General features: G+C 45.0%; 2 protein-coding genes across 4 annotated transcripts; one reads left to right on the top strand and one right to left on the bottom strand.

Moving 5' to 3' along the window:
• The first annotated feature begins 904 nt into the window (after positions 1-904).
• On the top strand, positions 905-6,851 carry LOC106747572. The gene is made up of 9 exons (XM_014625210.1): positions 905-1,094; positions 1,830-2,104; positions 2,940-3,495; positions 3,992-4,833; positions 4,933-5,005; positions 5,496-5,655; positions 6,033-6,242; positions 6,382-6,591; positions 6,664-6,851. Exons 1-9 carry the CDS (start codon positions 915-917, stop codon positions 6,690-6,692), a joined length of 2,535 nt encoding a protein of 844 aa, XP_014480696.1. The 5' UTR covers positions 905-914; the 3' UTR covers positions 6,693-6,851.
• A 144-nt stretch (positions 6,852-6,995) lies between these two features.
• Positions 6,996-9,099, bottom strand: LOC106747806 (uncharacterized protein C1orf198 homolog). 3 transcript variants are annotated; one of them, XM_014625723.1, is made up of 3 exons: positions 8,952-9,058; positions 8,394-8,693; positions 6,996-8,151 (listed from the first exon to the last, which is right to left on the bottom strand). In XM_014625723.1, the coding sequence occupies exons 1-3, from the start codon at positions 8,967-8,969 to the stop codon at positions 7,555-7,557; spliced, it is 915 nt and encodes a 304-aa protein (XP_014481209.1). In that variant the 5' UTR covers positions 8,970-9,058; the 3' UTR covers positions 6,996-7,554. The 3 variants fall into 3 exon arrangements, with proteins under 3 accessions (XP_014481209.1, XP_014481211.1, XP_014481210.1); XM_014625725.1 differs by having other exon boundaries at positions 6,999-8,151; positions 9,025-9,099; XM_014625724.1 differs by having other exon boundaries at positions 7,003-8,151; positions 8,807-9,040.
• Between the last annotated feature and the right edge of the window lie 2,659 nt (positions 9,100-11,758).

The raw sequence follows: 11,758 nt of genomic DNA on the forward strand, positions 1-11,758 counted from the left end.
GGTCGTGAAACGCCTTTTTTATATTACCTTGTAAATTATGAGACTCGCCACCACCTCCCCCTCCCCCTCGGCCCGTCTCATTCCTGTAAATAGTGACGCCGTGAGCGCGTGAACTGTACAAAAAAAAGTGCGAATGCGTGTGCGTGTGTGCCTGTGTGCGTGCCACTCTATCATCACGTCGATCGTACTCGTAATAGACGACAGATTTATAAAAGCTGCTGCGTGATTTCTCATTGGCCCTTCCTCGCGCATCCCTGCCCGCGTCCCAGCCCGAGGAGGGCTCGAACGCTCTCCGCACGGTGAAAAATTCCGTATTAAATCCAACATATTTCACGTGTCCCAAATTTTCGTGCCCTGCCCAAATTTCTGTGTTGTAATCCAACGCAAGATGAATACGTTGAAAAATAACACGGATATTATGTCAAGAATTGACATAAAATTACCACCTGCAACGTATGCGAAATTATTTTTCATTCTATGTCGGATAATTTCGTAAGTCAACGTAATCGATTTCGTTGGATTTCAATGAAAGATTGTGTATTTGTAGAGATTATGTGTATTTTTTTTTTCTTTTTCGAGTCAATCTCGAAAAGAACTTTCGCCTCAGAAAAAGTTCGCCGTCAGTCGATGAATCGACGAAGGGATCCCTCCGCTGCGATCTTCATCTCTTGCATCGCTGTCAGATAATTTTGTCAAAACGATCAAGGCCTATCTCGCGTCGCGTACGTGCGGGACGTCGGATCAATCAATCGCCAATTATCTCGCGCATTTGATTAATTATTTCTTGAGAACGAATTCTTGGCCGAGATACGACGGGACGGAGTGTCGCGCGTAGCGCGAAGGTCGACCGTCCCGTCCTTCTCCGTTCGTCGGCTCACCGGAATCCGCGATCTATCGGTTATAATGTGCAGATAATGATATCTCCAGTTCCGTCATACGACGACGATCTCCTGAATAGCGCCTACGCAAACATTAGACTGTTCGCCGACGAGACCTGGAGCTACGACCGCGAGGATCCCTATCGCAAACTGAATCGTTCCCTCTGGATCAAGGTGAGACGAGTGTGCCTTCGAATATCTACCTCTTCGAACGATGTACATCTCAAATAAATTGAAGTATACCTTAAATTAAAACATAAATATACAGGATGTCCGTCGCCAAGTGAGCCATCCGTCATATACTTGTAGTTTAAGCCAATATGAACGAAAAGTCTGCCACTTTGCAAACAGTGGCACAAAATTTTGAGTTATTAATTATTGAAAATTGCCGTGTGTAAAGGTTTTAATTGATAATTTAAAAATTTGCGAAATGGTAAAGGACTTTTCGTTCACACTGACCTAAATTGCAAGTATATAACAGATGTCCCACTTAGCGATGGACATCCGGTATATCTTAAATCTTAAAATATATCTCTCGAATTAGATACTCAAGCCGCGTTATCTCTATATCTCCGTGCACCCCTCGCGAAAGCGATCGCGAGGGGACGAATTATTGTTATTATCAAGCAAGTATTTATTTTCGGATCTCTCCTGCGAGACAACGTTGAGGGTAAACGAAAATACACCGGCGCGCGGATGTGTGCATATCTCGTTTGCGGAAGATAACGAGAGTGTTATTAAATTATTAAACACGACGGAAGGAGGGAGGGAGGGAGGGAAGGAGAGAGAGAGAGAGAGAGAGAGAGAGAGAAAGAAAGAAAGAAAGCGAGCGAGCGAGAGAGATATGTAACCGTGTGCCGTGCACAGAGCAAGGCTTTTTTTCGAAAGGGGGAAAAAAAGAGAGGGAGGGCGATTCATTCCGACGTAACGATAACTTATTATTAACGTCAGAGTTGCGAAGTAACCGCGAAGTACGAGGAAAATGGTGATTACCGTCCGAGACTCGTCCGAGATGTCATCTCTGAATCGCGTTTGGCGAAGTACGGTAATTACGAGTACGACGAGCGGCGCGAGAGAATGTACAGGCCGGACGACGGTAAATCGTCGGGCGGGCTACGGCACTTCCGTCCAGCGGAGGCTACGGAACCATGGATGCTCCCTGAAGTTCAAGAACACTTCGCCCGGTGGTTAATCTCGCCGAGCTGCACGCGAGCGCATCGGGAACCGTTAGTCCGCCTCGGCACTTTCGTGTCGTTTTTTATATTTCCGAAGTCGCGCGCGAGAGAAAAAAATCCGCCGGGAGACGGGCGCACGCTCGAGCTCGGCTCAAGACGCCCGTCCGTTTGGAATTGATGACCGAGAGAGAGAAAGAGAGAGAGGAAGAGAGGAGTGTCGAATCGCGATACTCCAGGTTCTCGATGATTCCGTACGGGAGGGGGAGAAAAAAAAGGACCGGGCATTATTTGGACCGGAAGTATTTGGGAACGTTGATATAGTCATCATTAATTGTCTCGTTCATCATTAATATGTACGTGTAATTTGCAAAGTTCAGCACTACCGGTTCCGAAGTGCGACACTGCGAAGAGGGAGGACGAGGCGACTCGCTCGAGCCTCCAATCGATCGACGATTGGAGCGAGGGGTCGAAGAAACGACGCGAGAAGATCAAGAGCCCGACGGAGAGCGGGAGGGTCGGGTCGCAGGACGAGTCGCTTCCGACTCGGAAATTCGACGGTAGGCACGACGCTCTCGCACGCTCTCCCTGCGGAAAAAAAGCTGCCGAATGCGAAAAAGTTACTGGCACACTATCGAGGAACTATTGTTCTTCAATAGTGTATCAACCATTCTTTCGCATTCTTGTAATTTTTCTTTCCGTACGGGTGGAAAAAATCCCATATTTATATGCGATAATTTAACATTCGACGACTGTGGTATCTTAATACTTCGCTCGGGTCAATTTCACCCGTAAATGCCAAACTAGGATTAAATAATCGATCGGATTAATCGGATTTTGTCGAGTGTCAAGTCGTCGATTAGATTAATCAAAGTTTGGTGGAAATCAGCCGGAAAATTCGACTCGCTCGTCCTACCTCTCGCCGCGTGTGTCTCGCAGTCGCAGAACCGCGCGAGAAATCCACCAGGACGTTCGCCCATCGTCGATACACCGTCGAGACCGCCGCGGAGATGCAGCTGCGGTCGCGCATCGAGAGCGACGCAGTGCGCGACATTTGGAATCCCGAAAGGTCCCAGCGGCGCCAGCAATCCCAGCAACAGGCACAGCAATCGCAAGCGACCCGGCAGACACCGGGCGTGCCGCGACCCGTCGCCGCTGCCCATCAGCACCACCACCAGCAATTCTACTGCGCCTTGCAGTGCCAGCCGTTGATCCTGAAGACGGAATACCAGAGACGAGCGTTGCAACCGCCGGCGGCGATGCTGAGCGCCGAAGTGCCGGAATTCTTCCCGAAATCGAGCCCGATTACCTACCCGAGCGGCGATCAGGAATGCGGCAAGGCACCTTGCCAGATGCGCTACTTCCCGTCGTTGAACGACAGGAATTATCAGGGCGAGCTGTTCCCCTACAACCGGCCGCAGCAGGAAACCACGGCCATGTTTCCGGTGAGCAGCGTCGCGCGTCGAGTTCTATCTTCCATGATCTGACGTTCCATGCGAATTCATTTTTATTTTTCATTCGATACATTACGACTTGTCTCGCGTATCTTCACCTTAGTTTGGAGAATCAACTCAAATCGCGAAATCATCGTCCAGCATCAGAATCTCGAAATGTTCTAACTTCTAATTACCTTAGAGCTGACGTGAATCTAACGTTTGTCGCACCATTTCAGTTTTTCGTTTGAAACTTTCTTATACATTTTTATATCAGATTGTTGTCTTACATTTTTCCCGAATCAAGTTAGATCGCAGAATCCTCGATTTTGTAATTACCTTAGAATCCGTGTAAATTTAACATCTGTTGCTTCCCAGCAAACGTGATGACGTATCAACGGCGGCAAACGAATCAGCAAATATCACCGACGTATCATGTTAATCGAATTTATCGCTTGGCGTTCATTGCGAGTCAACATATTCTAACGAACTTCTCGTGGTTCCGCAGAATCCGAGGATATCCGTGTTGCCGGCGGCGGAGACGAGCATCTACCGGACGCCTCAGGAGTGGATCCAGAGGATTGTCCCGCCGATGCAGGCAGCGGCGGCAGCGTCGTCCACGTCGCCGGTCTACATGTCGCTGCAGCCGATCCACGACGTCGCGATCGCCCATCGTCCCTTTCAGGTGCTTCTTCTTCCAGGAAAACCGGGCGAGTCGCGGGTGACCTTTCTCTCTCCTCCTCCGACGTTCGCGCAAATGACACGTCGCGACTTGCAGACGTACGAGAGATTTCTGCCGTGCGTCCAGCATCAGCCGAGTCCGACGGCGATACCGGTGTACCAGCGACCTAGTGAGCTTTACCAAGAGCCGACGTCGAAGCGGAAGAGCCACGGGGTCGACTTCAACAACCTCATCCTGCTGACAAAGAACAGCTCGAAGACGCGACGCGGGCACGCGAAGGGAGGCGCCCAGCAACCCCTCCCGCCGGAACCCGCGCAGAAGGACCCGAGACCCGGCACGGGGCAGTGGCTCGACAAGGATTGCACGAGGAAGACGAAAGGCGTCGTGACCGTGAACGCGTTGGTATCCGAATTACGCAGCTTTGAGGAGAAGTACGAGCACGGTCGAGCCGGCACCAGTTGGGCGACCGACTCGCCACCACGGCACAGGTCGTGTCCCGAGGGCACGAGGTCGAAGGACGGGGTCTTCGGGAAGGAAGGACCGCGATGCAGACTCGTGGACGGCGAAGAAAGGGACAGGAGGACGAAGCGACCGCTCTATAGGGACGTCTTGGCGAACGCCACCGCCGGCCAACAAGGAGTGCTCCTGGAGAACGTCTTCGAGAGGAGGTGGGCGAGAGGCTCGGCAGAGACGCGGGAGACGCGGGTGGAGATGAATCGTCGATTATTCCCTGACTCGAATTTCTTTGACGTTTTGATGATCTTCAGGTACGACGAGCTCGAGCAGCAGGCGATGGAGCAGTATAGGAACTCGGAGGAGTCGTTGGCGCTCAAATACCAGGTAATGGTGGACAGTGTTAAAAGGCTCCTGGAGCCTGGAGACGCTGCAGGCGTCTTGTTTCGTCACGTCGGAAGAGAGGAAATGCATGCCGAGAATTCTTGCAATATGCGCGTTCCAAAAAGAAGGATTACTCGCAAAATGACGATTGTGATCGACTAATCGTGAAATTAAGATGACGTGCAACTTTTCCTTTTAATCCAACTTCTCTCAAGAATTTCTCGCGTTAATTCTGCAGCTGTTTTTTGATTGTTCGAGCAAAAGGAAAGGTGTTCGGAGTATTTGACAAGTGCGCTGAATCGATCATGAATGTCATTTTTGTGTTTTTTTTTATATTTGAATGTATACTGCAAGGATTCTAAGCATGAATTTTCTCGCTTCTTAAGTTATAAAACAAGATGGTTGCGTAGCGAGTGCACGACAGACTTAATCCAGAGCAAAGAAACAGGCGAGTTGGGGAGAATCGGGAAGCACACGCGCTGTCGAATTGCAGGAACTGGAACGTCAGGCGATGGAGCAGTACAGAAACAGCAACGCAGCGGACGAGAAGCGGACCGATCCGGTGTCGCACGGGGACCAAGATTGCCTCGACGGACGAAAGTGTTCAGGATATGGACAGTGCAGTCCTTCGAGGGCAGCTCGAGAGGAGAAAGGTAAGAGGGCTGAGGATTCCACAATTGATCGACTCGTCTTCGGGAGAATTAAAAGACAAAGGTCCGTGCTGAACTAACTTCTGCCGATAAAAGTGTCTTAAACATGGCTTCTCAGCCAATCAGGCGGTCCCTGCGAGCCTTTAAACCTAGAATTCTAATCGATTAAATTGAGTTCAGAATTATGAAGCAAAGTCCACGATGTCGCGTTATAATCGAAAGTAAACAAAGGACAAGAGCCAAGTAACGTTTTATTCTTGTAAGGATTTATTTACGCTCTTACTCGCCTTTTATTACTTTTTGATTATGTATCTTTAAGTCTTATAATATGCGTCTGCCACTCCTCGACGAAGGTCTTCCATTCTTCCTTCTCTCTCCAGATTCGTCGTCGGATTCTTGCCTCCCGCAGCCGCAAATCACTCTGCTGAGGCCGAAGGGGAAATCCCTGCCGAACGTCTTCCAAGGGTTATCGGGCTGCCTTCCAAGGCAGACCGCCGTCGGCTCGAGGAGCCTGTCCACGTTGACCGACAGATCATCGAAGGAATCGAAAAACATATCCAAGGGTGCATCAGGAGATAAGATCGACACGAGTAATTGAACGGACGACGTACTACAACGTCGTACTTGCGAGGTTACACAATCGATCACGGCGCAAGCACCGACTGCGTAACCCGTTGTATCTTATTGTCTCGTTTCCGACTGCGAATAAAACTGCGCTCGTCCTGGAAGTTTCAGTGCGGACATCGTCGAAGCGGCGTCTGATACTGGTGTCACCCTTCGAGCGCAAATCAGAGGCCCGACTGGTGAGGATGACGGAGCTGCGGGAGATCCGCTCGCGAGCGAGGGGGGACGTCCTCGACTGTTGTCGGTCCCCCGAAGTCGCATCGAACGGCAGCGGCGACGAGAACATAACGATCATACAATCGCCCGGCACGGAAGGTACGGTCGGGGCAAGTGGGTAACTCGGTAACCTCGAAACTTGTCAAATTCACCGAGGCGATCTCCCCTCAGTTTGGCTGTCCGGGTTCTGGACCACCTGAGGGAAAGTGCGGGTGTCCTCGTAGAGAACACTCGTGGATTTTCCGTGCCGGAGTGGGCGTGTCACTCACGGAGGCGCGATGACACGTGGGGAATCGGACGAGCTGCCACACACGTGCGATGTGATCGCGCGAAATCACGAGACACCACGGCTACTCAGGAAGCCGTCGAGCCGTCCAAACCGTCGCTTGTAAATAGTGAGAAAGTAGGCCGATTCCGCGACTTTCAACGACGACTGTCGCGGAAAGTTGCAGAACACCAAGTCTACGGGCGTTTCTAATTATTTCGAAGTACGGTGAGCGTGTTTATTCGTTCGTATGTATATATATATAAGCGCGTACACTCTACGAGGGATACATCAACACTATAAAATACGTTACATATATATATATATATATATATATATATATACTATATTTTCTCTATAAAAAAAGAAGGAAGGTAACAAATCTAAACTGGCTACGTTGTTCGAACTTCCAAGCGCGATATGTACTTATGGTTCCCTCTGTGTGAGCATGTAAATAGGATCAGGCATATCCGTGGAGACACACGCGAGAATTTGTTCCAGTCAGTCTTACCTCGGGGTAGCGATAAAAAGTAAAAGTATTACAAAATAAAAGTGTAAAAAAGTCTCTACAAAAGTCATGTTGTATAGAAAATACTCCGCTGGGTACTACCTATATTAATTATGTAATGCCTCTGGCTTTCACGCATACACACACACACACACGCACGCAACTATTACTTTTATACAATATAAAAAAAAAAATCAGGTCATATCGCTCGAATATATGCACGAATAAGAGTGAATTCAGGAGGGAGGGGGGTGGGGGGGAGGAAATCGCGTTTCCGCAAGACAGCGGCTTACCAGTTATCGAGAAATTCAAATCCAGTCTTTGGTATACTTCTCTCCTCCTCTTCTTGGTTCAGTTGGGTCGACTGGAAGCTGCTGTAGGAACTCGGCGTCTCCAACAGGGCGGTAGACTCGTTTATGTCGCTCGACTTGGTCCGCGACATCATCACTAAAGTATTGGACTGACTCTTGTCCGTGTCGGAGTCCCTCTCCCTCACCAGACTCTCCATGTCGTCATCCTCAACGTTGCTCTGCAACTTCAACAAGGAGGTCTTGTTGATCAGCTTGGCGAAGATACTGTCGGAGTGTTCAGTGTCCATTTCATTGGTCAGCAAATCACTGCACTGATCGTTCTCGAACAGACTGCTGGCGTAACAGTCCGACTGGTAACAGCTGACTTGGTGAGCTGAGCTGTAACTGTCGCTCAGGGAACAAGGATTGCTCCTCTGTGCCGTGATGGGGCTGGTGGAGAAGTGCGGAGACTCTCCGAAATGAGTCCTCATCGACTTGGACTTGGGATCTTCGCCGGAGTCTATCAGACTCAGATTCATCTGCGACTGTGTCATGAATGAGAACGGTGCTGAGTGCTCGTCTCGCCATTTTAGTGTCTGAAACAAGATTTGTCGGTCTGGTAAGTCCGATGTCTAGATAAGTTCGAGCGTTGGTAACACCACATTGGTTGCATTCAGCAGAACGTATTATTTCACAACTGTTGGAAGTTTCCTGTGCTGAGATCGGATTGTTTCTCTGGATCTAAAAGAATAATCCAGTCTAAGGTCCAGGGAAACTTCCAACGTTTGCAAAATATACGTTGTACCGAACGTGGTTCCTCGCAGCAGCTGGTACTCACAGAACCAGTCTCGTCGATGACATATTTCATTCCAGTCTGTATACGCAGCTTCGGATACCATTCGGGTAACTCTTTGGTCAGCTCCAGCTTCTTCAGGGTGTACTTTAACGCTACCTCAGGTTGAATTATAGTCTCGTTGATGGCTTGATTCCGCTCCGCCGTGCTCAGAGTATTCCACAAGCCCTCGTAAGCCTCTTTCGTTGCAGTTATATCCTGGCCGATCCTCTGAGCCAGAGGATTGATATTGTACAGGTACTGCTCTGCTTTGGACGCAAGGCTGCTGGAGCCCATCCCGCTATGCTGTAATACAAGAGTTCACCAATGTTGGGATTGCACGAATTTGGTGTAAATATCGACATTGATATCGCAGGTGTGATTAGCGAGTAAGTGTTAAACGCAAAAGGCACATTTACCGAATGTTTGACAATAACATAAACAGCAGTGAGGAGTGTTGGTCACATTGACATTCGCGATCATTGATTGTTACAACGTCACACGATGATCGAGGATGGGGACATGGCTGGCTTGAGTGTACACACGCGTAAACTGTACACTAACGTTAAAAATTACGTTCATTCATATGCTGTTACCGATACGCTTACGAGCGAAAATTTCAATTAAAGGTAATCACATGAGCGCAGAGACAGGAGGTATCGGACCGATGAATCGATGCTCGATACTTCGCCTGTCAGAGGATCGATTACTTTCTCGATTACTTTCTTGGACCCCTTGGCTTAAGCCCGTTATTTTTGGAAGAAAATAACGGGGCAAAAAAATTAGGGTTTCCAGATTATCAGACCCGTTATTTTTGGAAATTAGTTCCCAAGTCTCCGCTACGAGGAGCTACTTTCTGTACCAAAGAATCGAAATCGTAGTACAACTCAACGATAAGTCAGGCGTCATTTATTCTATCCTGAGAAAAAGGAAAATTCAACGGACTGTAACTTGGGTAAAAATGACGCTATCGAGGTAATTCGAAAAGCATTTTGCAGCTTGAAGTCTCTAGTTTTAACTATATTGATATCATAATTTTGTTTTCATTTTCTTCTAAAATATAGCCAGAGCTCGTCAAACTTCATAAAAAATTTTGACATTTGACGAATCTCGATTTTTATATGTATAACATTCTAATAGATAAGTTAATTATATATTATAAAATATATTCGACAAATAGAGACTTTGTGTTATAAAATGTCCTTAGAACAATCTCATTATCTTTCATTTTGCCGACGTTACGGCTCATTAAATTTTATCTATTATTCATGGTCGAGAAAAACAAGTAAAATTTAATTCTCTTTCTTTTTGTAATGAAATTATATTTTTGTAATGAAAATAAAATATCTTCAATTAAAATATCTTATAATTTAAAATATGTATTTACTATGTCATTTTGATTATCAGAAGAAATATAAGCAGGAAATATATTTTGTAAAATACATTCAAACATGATCTTTTACATATAACTTTATCTTATTATTAGGAAGGAGTAATTAGTATTATCATCTTCTAAATATCTTGTGATATAACTCTTTGAACATCACGATATAAACGTGATAATCTAGAGGCAGGAAAAACAGGGAGACATCAATGAAACACTCGGATGAAAAAAGAGAATAACATGTCTATATTATTTTTCTCTTTTAAACGAATAAGATTACTCGATGAATCAACTAAACTAAAATATTCTCTAGTATTAAGATGCGAAACAAAAAGAGATAAGACAACGTTTCAGAAACTGTATAACTCGCTTTACGCTCAACATTACAACGGAATAAAAATTCTATAAACATATACCTAGCGTTTCATTAAATAAAAACGAACGATACAATGCCCAACTGTAATGTTAACTGTAACTTGTACGTCCGAGTTGCGACGGAAATGTCATATACGTTATTCTCTTTATTATTATACAAATATATACAACATTAATGTATCTCGTAATCAGTCGCACGCGATGATAGACCGTTCTTACGAAAATCCGTCAAAATAAATCACTAATAAATCACTTAAATCCTACACAGCGCATATAATGAATGGCGATAATTATTTACACGTAACAATATCCTAACAGGAATGATAATAAATAATAAATTGCGCATGATATCGTGCGTGTGAATTATATTCTTATTTATTAACTATATTTTATGTCCGGTACTTTTTTTACTTTTATAAAGAAATCGCATTAAGTATAAACGGATATGCAGAATGTTCCAACTGAGCAACCGAACCGGGTTGTATCCTCTGGAAATTACCGGAAATAAAAAAAGAATATTAGAGAGGACAAAATTACCTGATTCTGTTCTACACAGTTTATCATTACACTCTAAAGACACAATATGGAAATACATTACAGAATATATGAAACCATTCAATTATTATTCCTTCTAATATTAATTTTTATCTCCAATCACGCTCCAAACATACAGCTCGGCTTAATTACGTGGGATACTCTGTATATACTTTCAACCGCATCTTCTTTGTTCCTTTATACATACAATGTTTATACAAACGTAGTAACTGCGTCAAATAGAAAATAAAAACGCTTCTGTTTCCTTCTCTTTTCATTTCACAGAAATAATGAGATTTCCCTTAGGACTCTACTGTCAACGCAGTTTGTCTTAAAATTTTGGAATCTTCATATTTTGTAGAAAGACGCGTGCATGGTGTGTGTGTGTGTGTGTGTGTGTGTGTGTGTGTGTGTGTGTGTGTGTGTGTGTGTGTGTGTACTTTTAACGACAATATTCGAGATTACAGCGTATCAATCAATATAATCTTTTCATGTAACATTTTTTTTATCCAGCAGATTGATTCCGCTAGATTAGGTACATCAGTATAATTAATAGCCATCATACATTGCATGTGTATTTAGTAAAAAGTATCCTTCCAGGGATTAACGTAACTCTCACTCTTGAACGGCTGACCTTTGTTTGATTTGCTAGTATTCGTTATCGATATCAGTTAGATTTCCTTTATTTAACGTACAAAACTTAAAAAAGTTACTTTATACACATAAAAAGATAAAGGTATTGTTATATACACGTAAAAAGATATCTTTCTTACACTATATTGAAAGTAATCTAACTCAATATAGCAATGCATTGCTGAACTGCTTGTATACAAATAGAACTTCTTGTGTATATCTCGTTAGAGTAAAAACATTCTGTGACAGCAATGAAACATTCAATTGAATAATGATCTCCTGTTAAACCGTTTGGACATGTGGAACTTGAGAAAAGTAGTTCAGGAGAAATCCCTATTTTAATATTTTTATTAAAAAAGATATATACTGGCAACTGCGATGGATCGTGATACAAAATAATCTATTATTTTAAACTTTTCTTCTTCTTGCAATATATGACATATAT

The sequence above is a fragment of the Dinoponera quadriceps genome, unplaced genomic scaffold (genome assembly GCF_001313825.1).
Source record: "Dinoponera quadriceps isolate SergipeBrazil2010 unplaced genomic scaffold, ASM131382v1 scaffold1395, whole genome shotgun sequence".
NCBI lineage: Eukaryota > Metazoa > Arthropoda > Insecta > Hymenoptera > Formicidae > Dinoponera > Dinoponera quadriceps.